The sequence below is a fragment of the Podarcis liolepis genome (genome assembly GCF_965112155.1).
Source record: "Podarcis liolepis genome assembly, chromosome: 13".
Classification (NCBI taxonomy): domain Eukaryota; kingdom Metazoa; phylum Chordata; class Lepidosauria; order Squamata; family Lacertidae; genus Podarcis; species Podarcis liolepis.
This window is the reverse complement of record NC_139573.1, coordinates 5,646,729-5,666,236: the sequence shown is the minus strand read 5'-3', so window position 1 is coordinate 5,666,236 and position 19,508 is coordinate 5,646,729. Positions and strand designations below refer to the sequence as shown.

General features: G+C 51.6%; 1 protein-coding gene across 6 annotated transcripts in view; it reads right to left on the bottom strand.

Annotated features, from left to right (window-relative positions):
* The window catches only part of PER1 (period circadian regulator 1), a 35,896-nt gene that overhangs the window by 4,049 nt on the left and 12,339 nt on the right, over positions 1-19,508 (bottom strand). For 3 of the 6 annotated variants that reach the window (XM_083472092.1, XM_083472093.1, XM_083472091.1), the window contains 21 exons: positions 16,045-16,514; positions 15,788-15,886; positions 15,204-15,358; positions 14,640-14,761; positions 13,859-14,060; positions 13,463-13,514; positions 12,270-12,412; positions 11,270-11,348; positions 10,771-10,877; positions 10,431-10,584; positions 9,900-10,008; positions 9,645-9,776; positions 8,950-9,058; positions 8,494-8,650; positions 7,586-7,713; positions 6,880-7,083; positions 4,106-4,357; positions 3,252-3,988; positions 2,026-2,203; positions 659-851; positions 77-227 (listed from right to left, as the gene is read on the bottom strand). In XM_083472092.1, the coding sequence (XP_083328218.1) occupies positions 77-227; positions 659-851; positions 2,026-2,203; positions 3,252-3,988; positions 4,106-4,357; positions 6,880-7,083; positions 7,586-7,713; positions 8,494-8,650; positions 8,950-9,058; positions 9,645-9,776; positions 9,900-10,008; positions 10,431-10,584; positions 10,771-10,877; positions 11,270-11,348; positions 12,270-12,412; positions 13,463-13,514; positions 13,859-14,060; positions 14,640-14,761; positions 15,204-15,358; positions 15,788-15,886; positions 16,045-16,310 (3,729 nt within the window). In that variant the 5' untranslated portion in view covers positions 16,311-16,514. Of the gene's footprint in view, positions 1-76; positions 228-658; positions 852-2,025; positions 2,204-3,251; positions 3,989-4,105; positions 4,358-6,879; positions 7,084-7,585; positions 7,714-8,493; positions 8,651-8,949; positions 9,059-9,644; positions 9,777-9,899; positions 10,009-10,430; positions 10,585-10,770; positions 10,878-11,269; positions 11,349-12,269; positions 12,841-13,120; positions 13,515-13,858; positions 14,061-14,639; positions 14,762-15,203; positions 15,359-15,787; positions 15,887-16,044; positions 16,515-19,508 lie in introns of all 6 variants that reach the window. The other 3 variants (XM_083472095.1, XM_083472096.1, XM_083472094.1) reach the window with 2 other exon arrangements.

Genomic DNA, 19,508 nt, shown 5'->3' with positions numbered 1-19,508 from the left:
TCGCTAAACGGCACACAGACACCATTCTGGTTTCTGCGTTGTTCACTCCAAACACACCGCCCGTCACACTCCTTACCGTGATGTTGATAGCCTTGGGCAAGTTCCCCTTCTGGACCCAGGAGTGAACTTCGGCCAGCTCCTTCTTCTGCTCCTCGGTGAACCGCGGCTGCCGCTTCTGCATCTGTTTCAACTTTTCCCTGTCCTTCTTCAGAACAGTTTCCAGGTCCCTGGCAAAGGGCAAGCGGACAAATGGGTCAGGAAAGAGGCGCAGTGGGCAGCGAGAGGGAGGGAAATGGAGCCCAAATCCTCCTGGATATGAGGCCAGAATGAATGGAAGTGGCCCCAGCGCCTTTTTTTTTAAAGAGACAGAGCAAGCTAAAATCTTCCCCTTAAAGCTTTAAGTCTCTCCTCCCACTGCTTCAGGTATTAAACTACCCATGAAAACAAAACGCAATAGCCAGCTCTCTTTCATTGGCACTCGCAACAACCCTGCCCCATTGAGTACCCTCCTCTGCTGGGGTGAAGGGATTCTGGGTCAAGAGACAACAAGCAGCACAAGGCCTGGAAGGGAAGTGCCCACTATCGGCAGTGGCAGCCTGGCAACCTCCATGGCGAGACGGGAAAGGGGATCTGCCTGAGAGCAGCTCAGCCTCCTCACCTGGCAGGGAGCTGGTAGGTCATCATGACCTTGTCGTCGGTGTTGGCCATCAGCAGCCAGATGGGGTCCTGCAGGACGTACTTGATGAAGTGCTCGTTGTCTTCCACCTCTGCCCGCTTCTTGCCCCGCAGGTCGTTCTCGGAGGAGTCGATGCTTCCAAAGTACTTGCTGGTGCCGCTGCTCTTGCTGCTCGCTGGGAGAGAAGAGGAGCCGGTCAAGACACAATCCGGAAACCCAAAAGGAGCATCAGCACCTGTGACCAATTGGGCCGCCATGCCACTCGGGTGCTCTCAAACCCTCACATTGGGGACGTGCTAAGAATATCGCCATGCAAGGTGGAGGAGGCACCATTTTCTCCTTCGAGGACAAGTGTAGGGACCCAGAGAACCTGCTGCCTTCATGCTCAGCTCAACAGCCCTGCTCCTCCCATCCACCAGCACTGAAGGGCTGGCGCTCAGTGTCGGCTCTACTTGCAAAATGTCCCAAGTTCAAGCCCTGGCATCTCCAGGGCTGGGAGAGACTCCCTGCCTGAAACCCTGGACAGCCACTGGTCAGGGGAAGCAGCAGTCAGCTAGACAGACCAATGGCCAGACATGGTATAAGGCAAGTTCCTGTGCTGAGGACTTCCCAATAGCATATAACTGGCCTCGGTAAACAGGGATGTTCTTTGATTCCTCCTGGAAGTTGGTAGTGAGAGAGGACGAACTACCATGATCAGAGGCAAGCGTGCCTCCAAATACCAGTCTCTGCGGATCACAAGTGTGAGAAGGCCACTGTGCTCATCCTGCTTGTGGCATAGCTCAGTGGCAGAGCATGTGCCTGGTGCGCAGGGGATCCTGGGTTAAATGGTAATGCCAGGTAATACCCCACACAAAACCCTACAGAGCCACCCACTGCTGCCAGGTGTTGTGTGGACCGTTTCCCAAGCCAGCTGTTCCCAAGACGAATGCCTTGCAAGACGAAAAACTCGCTAGACGAAAGGGTTTTCCGTTTTTGTGTTGCTTCGCTAGACGAATTTCCCTATGGGCTTGCTTCACAAGACGAAAACGTCTTGCGAATTTGTTCGCTTTTTTCTTAAAGCCGCTTGAAGAGGCGCAGTTGCGACGGACCGTGCTTCGCAAGACGAAAAACATAGCAAGACAAAAAGACTCGTGGAACGAATTAATTTCGTCTTGCGAGGCAGCACTGTACAATTCTCACCATCCCTGACCACTGGATCCTACTAGCTAGGGATTATGGGAGTTGTAGTCCAACAACAGCAGGAGACCCCAATTTGGGAAATCTTGGTGGAGACAATACTGAGCCAGTTCACAGAGAAAGCCTCACTCCATCACACCCACACCACACGCCGGAGGAGTGAGACTTACTGGTGCCGCTGGCGGAGGTGCTGCCTCTGTTGGAGCCGGATCCCATGGAGCCGGAGGCCGAGCCACTTCCGGAGGCAGCCGACCCCGTGCCGGAGCGGGAGTCCTCCTGCAGGAGCAGGTCCAGGAGGTCGCTGGAGCTGGAGAGCGCATCGTTGTTGGAGGAGTCGTGCGCTTCTGCCTGCAAGGGGCGGAAGAGGCAGGGGAGCAGGAGGGTTAGGTCAGAGGCCCAAAGCAGGAAGGTCCCTGCCTCAACAGCTCTCACGCCCTTTCCAACCTCACTATTCCATTAGCCACCACAGGAGAGAGAGCGTGCACGGCACAGCCAGATAAGACTTTTAGAGGCCCAAAGCACTTAAAACATATCTAATTCAAAATGTAAGCAATGGGGTGGAAAGAAAGGAGGCTGCCTGATCCAATCAGCCCATTCATCCATTTAACTCAGTACCGACTACACTGACCAGCAGCCGCTCTCCAGGGCTTCAGGCAGGAAACGTTCCCAACCTGAGCTGGAGAAGCTGCTGGGGGTTGAACCCTGGTCCTTCTGCTTGGAGATTCCCCAGAGGAACCAAGCTGCCCCTCTGATCCTCCAGTTTGTGTGAAGCCCCCTGGTGGGTAGGGAAGAAGAGGTGAGGTTGCGAGGAATGAGCCCCGCAGCCATGGGGGAAAGGGCAGGAGAGATCCAGGAATTTGTGGCGTCATTCTCTGACCTCAGTTGCAAGGAGAAAGTTCGTTGTTCTTATTGAACGCATTCCAGGGCTCCCAGATTTCAACGCTTTGGGGGAGAGGAACCTCAGCTCCTTCATCTGAAGACCCCCCCCCTGACTTTCTCTCTCAAAAAAATCCCAACCCCAGCAGTTTCCCCAGTTCTCTCTCAAGTGGAAAGATGATGGAACACCTGGATTTTGCGGTGTGGAGAGCCAGCGTGGCGCAGTGTCGGAATAAGACCTGGGAGCCCAGGGTCCAAACCCCCACTTGTCCAATAAAGGTCACTGGGTGACCTTGGGAGTCAGTGCCACTGCCTCCAAGCCTAGCCTGCCTCACAGGGTAATTGTGAAGATGAAAGGGGGAGAATTATGTGAGTCGCACCTTGAGCTCCTTAGAGGAAAGGTGGGATGTAAGTGAAATAACATAAATTAAAAATCAGTAAATGTTGGGTCGTTTGCCCTTCCAAAGGGCCTGACAGTGCCCCAGAGGAGAAAGCCAGCCCCCCGTCCCCTGGGACTCACCATGCACGCTTCTTTCTGAGTGCTGAGTTCCTTCGCCAGGCTCTGCCCGCCCGTCACCACGGCCCAGTCGGTGGTGGCCCCAGCTGGCCCTGTTTGGTTTCCGCCAGCGGCCTCCTGACGGTCGCAGAGCTTGGGCATCTCCTCCATCTGCAGCAAGTTGAGCTGCAGCGGGGAGCTGCAGCGCGACTCAAAGAGAGGCGACTCAGGCCGCTCGAGCTGACTCAGCGAGTGCGGGGTGGAGGAGCGTGACGGGGCCTGCGTGCCCGTCTCAGGGACGACGACGGGCATGCTCCCTGGCTGAGGGGCGAAGGGGAACACAGGGGGTGCGGCGAAGTAGGGCTGCGGGGGCATGGGGCCGTGCATCTGGGGGAAGACGTAGTTGGGCAGCACGAGCGCCATCATGGGGGTGACCAGCGGGGTGGGAAACTGGGGGGCAGCCAGGGTGCTCTGGGAGGGCTCAGTGACTGGGGGCGCGGCCGGCCGCGGGGGGAAGACGGGGATGGGGTAGGTGGGCATGACAGCTGGGTACGGCATGGCGGAAAGGCTGGCTTGAGAGTTGCCAGAGGGGGGCCAGGAGGAGGAGCTGGGGGCGCAGGGCAGCTGGGGAGGGGAGACGGAGCTCTGCGGGGAGCTGGTGCTCTCCGCCAGCCTGTTCTGCTTGGCACGCTTGGCTTTCGACTTCCGGCTCCGACCGCGGCAGCCTGGGCCTCGGGACGCCTGGCGGGGACCTTTGTGCCCTGCGGAAGAAGGAAAAGGCAGAGTGAGAATGAGGGACCCCCTTTCTCTTTCTTCTTTCCCCTTTTCTACCGCTTCCTCCTCCACCTCCTCCTCCCAGTCCTGCCCACCAGGCTTACCTCGCTCGTTGGCATGGGGTCCCGCCTGGCGCAGCTCCTGCCAGCTCGGCCCCGAGTGCGAGTTGAAGACGTGCAGCTGGCTAAGGTCCTTGAAGTGGGTGAGGAAGGCCTGCTCCTCCTTCTGGGTGTGGATGGACAGGACTTCCTTAGTCAGCCCCACTTTGCGGTACTGCGCCTCCCGGTCAGGGGTGACGCTGGGCACGGGGGCAGGGGGGGTCGCGCTGGGCGCTGTCTCCTCCATCATCACGATATCTGCAAGAGGAGAACAAAAAAGGGGGGGGGGAGAACCAGGTTAGCCCATCACAACTGCCTTCTCCCCGTGTGAAGTTTTTCTTTTCCCCAGCACATCTCTGTATTTATGTGTTCTCATTATTTATATCTCCCATTTCTTTAGATCAACCCCTCCAAACACACACACTAACAGACATGAGTCATCTTTTTCTACCATCATCCCAGGCCATGCTGGGAATAAGTCCCTCTGCCTTTCCAATTTAATCTGCAACAAAAAGCTCGGGTCCTAATTTTACCCTGCACAGCCCCAGCTGAGCTAAGCTCTCATATGAATTTGCCACATATTAAGGAAATAAATTGTGGGAAAAGGAGGTTAGAATCTTCTTTCATGTAAGAGGGCTACAAATCCAGCTGCCAGCCACTCTCTGTGGCTTCTAAACAGGTTAAGCGGGGGGGAGAAAAGCTGCAACTTTTGCGCTGGTTTTTTGGGGAAGTAGGGCGACTAATATTTCTATAGAGAATTTGACAAGTTGGAGAAAAATGCATCAAGGGAGGAGAAAGGATGGTTAAGACACTGTCCCTATTTAAACCTTCCTTGGTTTAAACACCATAAAGGTTTGCCAGCTGAACACCAGCTGGAGCGGGCAACATCTACCTAGATATCTATCCACACAGAAGCACACGTTGAATCATGCACAGAATTATTACTATAATATACACACACATACACACACAGTCTGAACATTTAGGCCTGCAGGAGAGTCCTGTATAACGTGGAAGCTTGGATGCACTGAAGACAAGATGGCCTCAGAAACAGGGTTCTGCCTGGCAGCCCTGCATTTCCTATTCCAAGATTCTTGTGCGGTTTCCAGGAATGAATTGCCGCCTTGCTGTTTAGGAGGTGAAAGCATTTGCCTCTGAAATGCTCATCCAGGGACAGTTTCTAGAGATCCCATGAAAGGATCCCTGCAAGACATGCTCCTCCTGGGGATTATGTCAGAAAACCCAGATGTTGATTGAATTAGTAGAATCAAGAGTTGGAAGGGGCCACAAGGTTCTGGAGCACCCTTCTTGCAATGCAGGAATCTTTTTGTCCAATGTGGGGCTTGAACCCACGATCATGAGATCAAGATCTCATTGCTCCACCGACTGAGCTGTCCCAGCTAGTGAAAAGGAATCAACTGGCCTTAGAAGGAGGGGTGCACCGTCATGGGTAATGTGCCCCCCCTTCCATAGGGGAGTGAAACCTGAGGTCTCATGGAGTGGCCCATTCCTGCCTGACCCTAAAGCCTCACCTGTCGTGCAAGGTAAAAAAGCAGACTGGACCACTACAATGATGTGAGGTGACTGGTGGGTCAGATGTGAGCAAAAAGCGGGGAGGGATCTGTGCAATGCCAATGCCAAGCACAAGGCCTATCCACATGCTGCAAATTTTGCAGGAAAGCTGGCAAGGAAACTGCCTGAACCTTACTAGAAAGAGACATGTTTGGAGGGTGGGGAGGGAATGCTCTCCCTTCCTGAGGCTAGCTTAGATGAAACTTGCAAAGGCCTTGCCTGCCTCTCTCGTCTCTTCAGCTGCCCCCCAAGTGCAAAGAACAAGCCATCTTGCCCAAGACTGACAGGAGAGCCAGCAGTGGGGGGTGAGGCGCCTGACAAGACGGACACCAAACTGCGGAAGTGAAAGGAGCCTGGGATTTCTCCAGAGGTTGTCTTGCCAAATGGTGGCTGCTTGCAAGAGCAGAAATCTAAATGTAGGAGCTTTAAGAGGCTGCCTTCTACTGAGTCAGACCACTGGGTCCAGCTAGCTTTGTACTGTCCACACTGACTGGAAGTGCTCTTTCCCAACTCTACTTGGATAATCCACTGGAGAGTGAACCTGGGGCCTTGGGCTTCCGAGGCAGATGGCCCTTTGGGGGTCACCCAGATAAAGCCTTTCTGCTGCTCTCCTGGTAATGTTGCAGGCTCCTGCGCAAGCAAAAATGAAGGCTGGCTGCAGAAAAAGAAGGAAGAGCAGCCGACTAAAGCAGAGGAAGGCAAGAACCAGCACCAGCACCATCAAGTTTGTGGCCAGCAAAAGTCAGCAGAAGAAGGCACTCGTTGCTTGATTTTGCAATCCAGCTGCCGACTCTGTAGCTCTAAATGGAAGGTTAGCCTTCCTGTCTCGAATCTGCACCAGGCCAGCTAATCAAGCCCTCTCATCGTTGCTGCTGACTGGCCAGAAGCTCCCTGGCCAGAAGCTCCCAAGCAGGGGGAGAAGAAGAGGAAGAAGCGGGGACGTGGTCCTGCTTTTTTTAACCCATGGGGTCTAGGCTGGCCTTCTTTTACACAGCTGCATTTGCAAAATGGCTGCCAGAGGGACCCCAATAGCCTACTACGCACCATGTGAAGACAACCCTCCTTCGAACCTGCTTGCCAGCCCCGCGGAAGCAGAGTCAAGCTGTAAGCAAAGGAACAGCACACCTCCAGTTCCAGCCCCCCGCCCCCCAGCAACCCTCCACCGCCGCCCCCCCCCCCAAGAAAAACACGGTGTCCACCTCCCATACCCGACTCGGGGGGCTTCTTGTCTCCCACGTGGACGATGGTACTGCTGAAGCTACACTGACTGGTCACAGAGACCACGCTCTCGGCTTTGCTAGGCAAGGCCAGCGGAGTGAGTGGGCCTCCCACCACAGCAGCTGCTGCCGTCCCAGGTTCCTCTAGGCTCTTGGACTGGCTCTCCGGGGTCGGCAGTGTTTCCTCCGGCGCATCTGTTCAAAGAGACAACGGTGGGTTAGCATGGCGGTGGGGCGGCAGCATGGAGTGAGGGGGCGGGTGGGGGGAGGGAGGGGGCCGGGGGGGGTCCAAGACTGCCGACCGGCATGACCACAAGAGGACGTCAAGATGCCGAAGGGCTCATCAGCCCGGCTGGGGTCTCGCCACGAACGGAGAGAGGGGGGAAAAAGAGATCACGAGGGATCTGGAACGCCAAGGCCAGCATCCAACAAGGGGGGGTGGGAAGTTTCAAGCTTCCTGGAGGACAGACCTGCAGACCCTGCAATTGCTACACACACACACACACCCCTCTGCCCCCTGTACCTCACACACACAGTATCCATGATTCCATGCAAACATGAACTTGGTACAGGAGGAAGAGGAGGGGCATCAACCTGTACACTTGGCAAGCAGGGTGGAAACTGATACCTCAGGAAAACAGGGGAGGGGGGGATGATTAATACCTAAGTAGAGGAAAGGAAAGGAGGGGAGAATCACCTTTGCTTAGAGAGGCCAGCTCCTCGCCTGCCTTCTGCTTGTCGTCATCGGAATTTGAGGATGTGGTGTAAGAGGAAGAGCCGCATTTTCGCTTCACGCGGCTTGGAATGTTGCAACTCTCCAGATACCTGTTGAGGGAGAAGAGAAAGGCAGGAAACTAAGATTAACAGAGATGAAAAACCCATTATCATTATTGTAATTATTACTAGGGGGGTAGGAAGAGAAAACTCAGGAAAGGACTCCACACCACTAGGAGTGGCGATGTGAAAACACAGTGCTTTGTTGGTCTCAAACTACAGGAGGAGACATAAAGTAAGGAAGCTTTAGAGCTTCAGAGAACACTTAAACAGATAGCACTTAAAAATGAATCTGGGACGAGTTCTATGAAATCTATGAAAGGTTGCATGAGCACCAATGAGGGGAGAAATCCGTAACATCATTTCACCTACTCTGCATCTCAACCTAATGCAGTGCAATCTTCCTAGTCATATCTATTCAGAAGTAAGACCCGCTAAATTCAATGGGGTTTACTCTCAGGTAAGTGGTAGTTGAGGCTGCAGTCTAAGAAGCAGTGTTGCCCTTTCTTAAATAACCAAAGAGCAAAATATTCCTCCCAGGAAACACATTCCTGTTCTGGTGGTGAACCGACTCTGAAGGGCTCAGCTATTTCCATTTCATTTGCTTTTTAGGATTTTTTATCCTACTCTTCAGCCACTAAGGTTCACAAAGCACCCTACAGATGCCCGTTCTCAGGCTCACAATCTAAAAATGCACACGCACAAAAGGAAAATAAACAGAGGAGGAGGAGGAAATAAGCAAACTCATGTAAAAGTCCTTTGTTCTGGGAACATTCGCTGCCTTGTACATTGCTCTTTCATGGTTGTGGCTCCCCGGCAGACCTCGCTCACCTTATGATGCCGTCCAGGCAGTTGATCTGCTGGTATGAATAGTTGGAAGGCTCCTTCCTGACTGATTCCTCAGAGGTGGCTGCCTTTGCTGGCCTCCTCTCCAAGTCCCTCAGGGTCTCCAGAGGCTGCCTGTTGCAGCTGACTGGTGCTTTGAGAGCTAGAAAGGGGTGGAGGAGAGACACAGAGCAGGTTACAACCCACAGAAGGAGAGCAAACTTTGTTCCCAAGCCACACCAGAACATGCTTGTCCCAGCGCGGAGAGGCCCTGCCAATGGAAACTGCCCCTCCCTCAATTCACACCCCCTCCCCGCTAGAAATGGGCCAGGACAGAGGGAAGAAACCTCAAAATTCCTTTGGCCAAATCCACAACAATGAGGCCAAGTGAGTGAGGTCAGCAGGCCTCAAGGTGGGAACGATGAGCGGGAAGGAGGGGCAGGGGCCAGTCGACCATCTCACCTGGCTGGGAATGCTTGGCAGGCTGGGGCTTGACTCGGGATTCAATGAAGACCTGCTGGCCCTGGTTCTTCACCATGTGCACATCCTTGCAGATCTCTTGGAAGGTCATCTGGGATCAAGAGGGAAGCAGAGTCAGCCCCAAGCTCTCCTCTCCAAGGGAGAAGCCTCTACAGAACCCTTTCTAGAGCAGCTTTCTCCAACCTGATGCCCTCCAAGTGTTTTGGATGCTAACTCTCCTCAGCCCCAGCTGAAGCCCAAAGTACCTGGAGGGCACCTGGTTGGCTGCGGAAGTCTGACCTAGGGCAGTGTTTCTCAGCAGCCAGAGGCGCATACCCAAACCGCAACCTCACCCAGTAAAAAGCCAAAGGATTTCAATCCAGTTGAAAGACAGCCAGGTTTGAAGGGGTGTGTGGGATCTCTACATTAGCTAAAAGGCAGCGTGGGTTTTTAAAGGCTGAGAAACTCTGGCCTAAAGAGTAGATTTCTCTCTCTGTGAGACTTTCAAACTCTCTGAGAGGGTATGTAAAAATCTGCCACCAGGTAAGCCATTATGAAGATGCCCATTTTACAGGTGGGAGCAGAGAGGGAGATTTGCCAGGTGGATGTGGAAATGGAAGCATTGCATGAATTTTAAGACAACCTCCATCTAGTGGACACTCCCCCCCCCCCCCAAAAAAATGCATTTCTAAACTCACCGGCCGAACAGCTTGCGCCTCCTCGTTGGGGATGCCGTTGCTGTCGCTGGAGGAGGCGATGCTCAGGAACTGCTCGTGGGAAGCGTTGCTGCCCATGCTGCAGAGGCCCATGGAGCCATTGCTGTGGACGGGCTGCAGAGCGGAGGAAGGAAAGGAGGGTTGGAATATGAGAGGAAGAGGAGGCAGAGTTCACAAGGAAGGCAGGCAGGAAGGAAGGAGGGGGGGCAAGTGGAGTGAGAAGAGGGAGCTCTTTACCTGCAGCAGGAGTCGGTGGATCTGCTCTGAGAGCTCCTGGATGTCCAGCTCCACAGGCTTTGCCTTCTGAGCTTTGGGGGCTGTGAAGACGTCCTCGTTGAGGGGGCCCCTGGAGAGAGCATGGGAGGCAAGAACAGAGTTAGTGAGATGTATGCTTCCCTCAAGAGGTGGGAGCTTCCAGCTCTCAGCCATCCCATAAGGCCATTTCCCTCCTCCCCAGAATCCACCTCTTTTCCTGTCTTATCCTCTGATTACGAGCCATCGCCTCTTCCAGACCCATCACTCTACTTCCCACTCCTCCCCACTGGAGGTTCTCCTGCGGTGCCTTCTGCCTTCACCCCCTTTCCCCTGTGTTCCTGTGGCCAGTGGAGTCTCCCCCATTTCAGTCAACTGCACCCCACTCCTCCTCCTCCTCCTCTCATTTCTCCTGGAATGATTAAGCCTCTGCTATTTTTATTTTATGAAAATGAACAGAGAAATAAGCAAGCAGACCCTGCCCATCCATACAGGCTGAGAGCTCTGGCTACTTACGTCCGCACTTTATGCCTGCCCATGATGAAAGAGACTTTGCGGCTCCAGGGGTTGACGAAGCTGGACCAGCTGGTGTCGATGGTGACGTACTCCCCATTGCGGGTGCAGAAGCGTATGGGTGAGTGGTCAAAGGGCTGGCCGCCATGCTGGAGAACTGGGAAGGAAGGAGGGGAGGATGAGAGGCGGGAGAGCAGCCACAGCCCCCTATAGGCTAGCAAGACACTACGCACACAGGCTTTTAATTGGATCTGAAAGCTTCAATTGGCTTGAAACTTCCAATCAGGTTCTTTTTAAAAGAAAAATCTCCCCCTGCCATTCTCTCCTTTATTTTGGTACTCACTCTTCTTGTGTATCGCCAGCATAAGAGGCCGGTCCTCTGGGTGCAGGTAGAAGAGGACAGGGGACCCAATGAGGTCCTGGGGGAGGTAGCCTAGAAGAGGGGCAGCTCTGAAAACAAAGAAAGCAAGGAGGGGTCACGAGGGGTCAGTGGGAAAAGGCTGAACATTGCAGAGGTTATAGGCATCATCCAACTCTGAAGAACTGGTACTGTTCTTGTAACCCCAGAGAAAAATAAAACCAAAGGTGCAGAGTGCATAGCTAAGCTGACGAGATGGACGGCCAAGTCAAATCCTCCTCCTCCTGGCCTGTGAAGGCGCCACCCACACAGATGATGGAAGCTTTGGGTCCGTGCTCAGCACTGCAGGCACATGCTCACAGAGGACAAGTCTCACTCACAGGAGGGAAAGCCTGGCACCTCTTTCCAGGGACTCGTCTTCCTCCCCACACACCCCTCCGCAAAATACCACCCCATCTCCATTTTTTAAATCCCAGTTCCTTACCGCTCATCCACATCCTGAAATAAGCAGCTGGGGGTATGTCTAGTGGTGAAGATTCTCTTATCAGGAGGGATTCTGGGAGCTTGAAGAGAAAAGCAAAGGATAATTCAGATGAGCTGTTTGGAAGATGAGTGGCATTCCCTGTTCTATGGGTACGCAAAACCTGCCTCTTTTAAATTCCAAAATGAAATTCTCCACTTTGCATTTCCCATACTCCATGGAAAATGTGCTGCTTGGGTATCCTGGCTTTTCTAAACAATTTAAGTGGCTTCAGGGGAGAAATTGACATGCAACCTTCTAGGTCACGGGCAGGTTAACGACAGCTTGGCATTTTGCACGCACAACACAATTGCTTTTCTCCCGCTGTCCCGGTCTTGGTGATAACAAGGAGCATATGCACTGTTTGAGAAGAGGAGGAAACTGGGCCTGTATGCTCATGCAATCCTAGGAAGAGGCTTGTTTGGCTTTTTCTATGATTCACATAGAACAGAGCAGCTAGGCCATTCGCACAGCTACATGCCCTATTTTACTCTCCAACCCACTTCTTCACACAGCTGGGGAAGATCTGGATTTAAGCACACAGTTCTGCTGCCCAAACTGGGAGGAGCAGAATTTAAAGCTTGCATGCATACAAAACTTGTGTGCCATGATATGCACCTCTCTTCCAACAGGTTTTCAAAGGGGTTAAACTAAATTTTGCTCAGGATGCTGAGAGTTTAAGCAGCAGGCGAGAGATGCTCATTCCCAGCGTGGAGGAAAAGCACAAGGAAGGCCCATGTGACTAGATGCTAAGAGGGTCCCTGCTTCCCAAGCACCTTCAGCCCAACCTCTGCTGCCATCGTGTGGCCAGACACGGTAGCGCATGGTGCAATTTAATTTGCGGGATGGATTCCTAACACCACCAGCAAAATGGGGCAAAATGAAATGGGGCACAGAGACATGGCATGGGCGCTGCAGAGGCTGCCTGCAGGCCCTGCTCTCTCCCGCCTGGACACCCCCTTACCTTCGTAGCCCGAGTGGATGCGCTCGGCAATGAGCAGGCAGCAGGGCTGTCCTTCGGCGCTGTCCGAGTCCTGCACTTTGGTCAAGTAAGGCGTGAGCCGGAAGGGGTGGTAGCGCAGCCCGCGACCACTCTCGTAGCCTCCGCTGAGAAACAAATGCCTGCAATAAGACCAGAGGCCAGAGGAGACCAGGACGACCAGGAGGGAGCAGAACAGCAGCAGCTGTGACGGGGCCAGAGGTGGGGAACCTTGCAGGTGCCACCATGTCCCTCCTGCCCACCTGTCACCCATGTCACACCTGGGGGAGGGGGGTCCCCCCTTCTCTCACCAGCTGACTAGAGGAGGGATTTTTTTCCTCTCTCCTCAGGTGGGGCATCTTCTTTCTGCACTTTATTTTCTAAATCGATTTTTTTCCCCTGGAAAAGTTTAAGCATCCAGTAAAATCCATAGCCCCGTAGCCACCTTGCAGTGGAAGTGGCAAAGCCATTTCACAGATGGGAAAACACAGGCAGGGAAAAGGACTTGCCCAAGGCTGCCCTGCAAAGCCCATATGCCGCTGAAAACTGACCAGCACTGTTTAAATTTCTAGGTTGCCCCTTGACCAAAGTGATGCTCAAGATGGCTTAGCAAGTAATAAAGTAGTGCAATCAAGAGGAAAGGGTTTAAAAAGATATAGAGAACTGGCTGTTGGGGCCACCCTATAATCCTGCTTGGCACTCCGGTCCCAGAATGCACTGAACCCAGCACAACACACAGCTAGCCATCCAGACATTTTAAAAGGTGTTGCTATCAAAACATATTGGCATGTACATACAAATAAATACAAACAGTGACACAGGCTTTCCTGCTGCACAACACACTCCTTGCTTGTGGCTCACTGGTTTGGGTCTAACTCTGAAAGCGTGTGCGGAGCAAGGAACTGGAGTGGGTAGATGCAAAATTCTACCCCCCCCCCACCCAAAGCAAACTGCATCCTTCTCCCTTTGAAAGGGGGATATAGGCCAGCCCACGAGCACATTAAATGAGTTGAAGGATCAGGCAGGATCATTTCAGGATGGAGTCTCCTGCTAAACAGCCCATACAGGTGCCAGGAACCCTCATTTAGGAACCACTTCCTGGAATTGGTCTCTACCATTCCTTCCACTTAGCGCAGCTCCCTTCCCCTCCCTCAAAATCTGATGAAGACAAAACTCACCTGATACGACAAAAGACCGATTTCTCTTTGGTGTAATCCATGGCAGCTGCAGCTGCAAAGAGGGAAGGAGGGAGAAAGGGGCAGATGAAGGATTAGCTAAGAACTGCAGCAAGCTGGAATCTGGCCCTTTGCTCAGTTCCTTACATGAGCCAAGTTCTTAGCTGCTTCAGAAACCGGCAAGCTTCTTTTTAAAACCTGAGGCGAGATGCAAGAGGATTTCTCAGCCACCCCAAAGGGCGTAAAGGTACCATTTGGGGGGTGGGAGGAACTATAAAAAATGAACGCCCCTGCTACTTCGGATTAGCCCAATTCTCTAAAGATGCCTGTGCCAATCAGGGGCCCTCTGGGTGTTCTGGACTACAAATCCCATCAGCCCCAGATAGCCAGAACACTTACTGGTAGAGGTGCAGGCGCTCCAGGAGGGCAAGTGGTATGGCGCTGTGGACCCATAGAAGATGCTGACATCTTGCGGCGCCAGGAACTCTGCAAACTTGGCCCCCTTGAAGACATCCTTCTTGCAGCGCAGGATGAAGGCTGCCTGATCTGAGATGTAGACGATCTTCCCCGTGGTGAAAGAGACAGCCACCGAGAATGTGTCCTTTGAGAGCAAAAGCAGCAGGGTTAAGGTTGGGGAATGGCAGCTGTTTTATGGGTGTGGTCTCCCAACTCAAGGAGGAGGTGAAGGCATTGTTGGTATCCGTCAAAGCCACAATAGCTGGGGAGAAGGGAGAGCTTGTTCTCAAGGTGGATTCTTGTCTTGACAGCTGTTTTCAAAAGGGTTAGGCCAATAGGGAGTGGGCCAGGCCTATGAGAGGCTGCCAGCCTTGGCAGTTCAAAGGCTGCTGATCTGGAATTACCAAATGCTGCGAACACAGAACAGGGAGAGGCCACTGCCTTTGCGCTCTGCTCAAGAGGTGCCTGGAAGCTTTAGGCTGGCCTCTGCTAAGGAAAAGGTGCTGGGTTCAGCTTGGTCCTTAAATACGCATGGAGATACTGAAGCTAGCAGCACCCAGCTGGATTGCAGTGTCCATGCTGAAAGTACTGGGGAAGCAGGTGTGCACACTGGAAAGCCAGGCAAGAGCACTTCTTTAATGAGAGGCAAGATTTCTCTGGCAGCGGCGAAATGAACAGCGAGAAGGAAAGGCCTGGGATGTGACGAACAAGGCAGAATACTCACGGGGTTCTTGAGAGTGTATTCTGAGGTGATGCTTTCCAGCTCCTCAATAGTGTAGGTGGACATGTCCAGATTGCAGGGCTGGTTGTCATCAATGGTCCACTGCTGGTAGTAATCCTGGCTGGCTGGAGAGGGGGGAAGGAAGAGGAGGAGCATGTTAATGAGAGATCTACAGAGCTCTGGAAGGCAAAAGGCCCTCGCTTTACGTGTGACCAGCTGGGCACTTTTATTCTACAGGATCGCACCTGGACCCACACTTTTGTGGGAGAGAAAAGCAGGCGCATCACCCTTACACAAAAGCCCACAGGCACTGGGCAAACCACATGGAAATTACTGTGCTCATCATGCCAAAAAGGACACATAAAAGAAGCGCCTGCCCACGGCCCTTTGTGCCTCAATAACCTGACTCCTGGCAGGGGTTTCTGGCTCAAATAAGGGGAAGAATTTGAGGGGATGGGTGAGAATGGGACCTTTATTGAGGCAGCTGGCAAATAAGACTGTGCTGCTGTGGTTTACAGCAAAGTCAGGAAAACATAAACACACACACACACACGTCACACAACGCACCTTGCACCTGTTTCACACAGGACAGTGCATACTGCAGGGTGGCCAGAGTCCCTGACTTCCCCTTGCTGCGCTTCTCGGAGGGCAGCCGGATCTTCATCTCCTTCAGGGCCTTCATGAGCTCCTTCTGGGTCTTCACACGGGCAGACTGTTCACTGCTGCAGTGGCACAAGGAACACACAAAGAGGGGTCAAGTCAGCTGCAAAAAGCAATCAGAGCTCCTTTGGGGAGGGAGTTGCACTCGATGGGTGAACTGACTGCGCATCTTTTTCCAAGTGCCCAATGGAAATGGAACCAACTCAAAATAACTTGGCCAGTTGTTGTATTTTTAAAGGAAGTAAAATATATCGATTTTGACTAAAAGCCACATACAAAATGGCTCCCCCCCCCTTTCCCCAACTGATTTTATGGCTCTTGTGTGACAGAATTCCCACTCTTCATTATGTGTTATCCCAGGAAAGAGCTCTCAGAAACGGCCATGAGTTTTCAGAAAACTCATTTCAGCTGTCAATTTTGAAGCATTTTACTGGACTTTTGTTCCCCTCGTGCCAACCCAAGTATGTTCCTCCTGCCCAGTCCTTGCTTACCTGCAGCCACTGGTCGATGGGTTGTCTTGCTCAGAGCTTGCGCTGAGAAGGCTGTAGGCCACAGAGCTGCTGGGAGGAGATGGGCTTTGGGAGTTGGAGCTGCAGAGAGATGCAGAGCACAGATGAGTTTAGCTTGCTTGGGCAGCAAACAAAAACATTCTATGAAATTCAAAAGTTTGCATCAGAATGGACTCGCCCAAGTCGGTCCCACAAGAGACGACTTTACCACACCTTTGCAACCCTAATCACTTCCTTACCTCTTGTTGCTTTCGGTGGTTTCCAGGAGGGCTGAGTCTTTGCCGTTGCCACTGCTGTGGGAGCTGCTGTGGGAGTCACCATGCGACTCATTGCCACTGGAGCCATTGCTGTTGACATCCATGTCATCGCTGGTCTGGCCCTGGGCTTCGCCCCCACGCTGGGCTCGGGCTCTCCGTGGGGCTCCAGCCCCACCACCTCCGCTGCCGCCGCCACTACTACCACCACCCTCGAAAGGGCTCTGCCCTGGCTCACAGCCAGCACTCATTACTGATTCTGGGACATGGACGCCTCTTTGGGAAACTGAGGGCAGCGGTGAGAAAAAGGTTGGGACTTCCACAGCTGCTAAGGCAACAACAAAGCTTTTGTTTTTCTTCAAAAGAAAGGAGAAGCACTGGTCAAAGAGGATTCCTCTATGGCCTGTGTCTTGCCGGATGGATTTGATCAGAGTTGAGAGAGTCTTAGGGGACACCTATTGGAGGGGGGGGGAGAGACAAAATAAAGTGTTATAAAAACTGATTCAACAAGAAATCTGGATTCAGAGCTATGTCAAATATAAAGCAACCCTTTAAGGCCTATGTTAGGGAAAGTGAGTGGGATCACTTCTCTATACTGAACCAAATGTACTAGACTACCCTTGGAAAAGCTACACATGGATTGCCTCCTCTGCCACGTAGATTCCCCCTCTTTGCCATGATACTGAGTAAGTGTCAAATGGCAGCTGTTTGAGCCTGAAACCAAAACACAGTATTAAGTAATAGGGCTTACATCAGATTATCTGGTTCAGTATCAGAAGCCCTTCTCTGCTTTTATATAAACTAGGCAGCTCTGCCTCTCGGGTGCTTGGATACGTGAACATCTGGTGGCTGAATGAGCACCATGGTCCTTCTTGGAGGGGGGGGGAGGTGCTCTAGAGCATTACAGACCCCTTATTCAGGTTAGTGCTCCTGGATAATTAAGAAATGGCAAGGAGTTTCTGAAAGCGCTTTCATTCACCCCTCCTAGTTCTGACCCCTCTCTCTTCAATCTGGAAATCCCAAGCCTTGTGTGTTCTGCACAGCCCCAACCCATTGCTGTGGTGCTCATCAATCACAAAGGTCACGATATCCAAGCGCGGGAGTGGGGTGGCTTTCCAGGCTTCCAGGGAAATTAAGGCTTATGTGACCTTGTGCCAACATTGCTGCCTTCGGGAAATAAAGTTTAGAGGAGAAAGGAAAAGAAGAAAATGCAGTCAAGATGAAAGCCCAGGCTGAAAGGGAAGCGCAGCCAAGGCCCAGAACATCCTTCCTTCCCTACAGAATCAAGAGTGGCAAGCCTCTACCAAGCACAAAATGCCAGGGATTAGTTTTCAGGCATTTAAAATATAATAATTCATACAAGAGGCTTTGAAGGGCTACTGGGAAGTAGTACTCGTGGGCAGGGAAGAAGCTGGGACTGGTTCTAAGTGAAGATACAAGTTCTAAACCCTTCCTCATTCATGAAGCTCACTGAGTGGCCTCAGAGAAAAGATCACTATATTTAAATCTCTTTGGGGCAGAGACTGCTTCGCTTTTACATATCTGTTGGTTTTGCTTCTGTTCCCTGTAAAACATAAATATACATCAATGGTGCTACATCACCATCAACAACAGTGGTAGTGGATAATGAATGTGTACAAGGGTTCGTCTGCCTTAACCAATTTTGGTTACAGTGGCATTTTGTTTAAGCTTAGTAGCAAAGGAGAAAGGATGCTTTAACTGTTTTGTAAAATTGTTCCAGAATCAAATGTTCCCCCTTTATCTGGGAATGGAAACCATAAACAGAGTCTGGAAACTGTATCCTCTGTTTGACTCCCACCTTCACCGGTCCTTGCCTCCCAAAAAGTGAGCAGCATGGTGGGGACGGGGACTGAGAAGAATTATGAACACTGACACGAAACACCCAGATAATTTTTTTAAAAGAATACTACAGACAATGATCACACAGTGGCTCAGACTGCCTCAGTTCTATGGGGTTAGCTAACCTTTAATCATATTATCAGCACAATTTAGGCCCCTCTGACCATGCTACAATCCTGGACACAACGGGAAGCATTCAAAAGGGGTTGGCATAGCAACAGCTGTCGCTCCCTTCGCCCAGCAGCAAAGTAAGATTTTTAGTCAACTAAGCAGCGGCAGATATTTCATTGCACCTAAGCTCTTTTGTGCATATTTAAGTCAGAGGTCTATTTCTTTTTTAAGAATGTCCTCCGCTCCCCCCCCCCCTTCCCGGGCTTCTATCACTCAGGAAGGTCCATTTACCAGGCTGGCTAATGTCCTTTAGCCAAACTATATTTAGCTCCTCTAATTCTGGATGCTTGCTATCTTTAGTCTTAATTACAAAGGGGAGATTCACACCCCACTCTCCCTAAAGTCCTGTTTTAAAGACCAGCTCTAATCAGCATTTTCCCACCATCTCTGCTATCAGAGGTTTTAGTCAGCAATCCTGGATTGAGAAAGCATTTTTTAAAAGGAAGAAGGAAAACATAGTAAATAAAGAAGGAGGCGGTGATCTTTTTTTCTATTATTATTATTCATCTGCTATAACCTGAGACCCAAGCAACAAAGAGTGCCACATTCCACAGGGTCACCACAGGAACACAGGACCCAGAGCTCAGGATCCTGGAAGATGAATAAAGCAAATGTTGGAGGATTACAAATGCAGTTACCCCAGAGCAGCTTCCTCTTTGCACATTTCTTTAAAAAAATCATGTTCTTTGCAAATGCTCCCCACCATGGCTTAATTTTAAGTAGCAGTGCTCAAGGTCACAGCTTTACATCCCACAAATTTCAGAACAACAAAACTCCCATAGTTCCAATGAAGGTGTGACTAGGGATGATGATTCAGAATCACAAAGTTTGGCATCTCAACGAACATCCAGAAGAGGCTGTGATTACACAGGTCAGCCTTCCCCCAACCTGGTGCCCACCAGGTCTTTTGGACTCCATTCCCAGCCAGTAGGGAGGTGCTAATGGGAGGTGTTGCCCAAAACACCTGGAGAAGGCCAATACAGGTTTATAAGCGCCAACTTTTGAGCGTTGCAGAGCTCTTTGCTCCTGTGCTTGATTAAGAGTTCTGTGAAACATGTAATCTTAACACAGTGAGACCAAACACATTTCCCTAGAATACGGCCCCATAGGATGACAGTAGATGCACACGGCTCTTCAATTTACGAAACTGATTTGGAAGTGGCTGGATTACTGTTTTTACTTCAAGGCTAGTAGCATGATTAGCCTGTTGAACTGCAACATGAAATGTCCTGTGCCAAGTTAACTACATATGGCACAAGCTTCGGTGGGCAAAAGCCTGCTCTGGAGGTTCATACCACATGGTAAGACAATCCTCCTGCCCAAAGTAGATTGTATTTTTCACCCTTTGGTTGTAACTTCCACATTTGTGTGGTGGAGTCATCCCACTTGTTTTTCTCCTTTTCTCCTCGTCACAATTT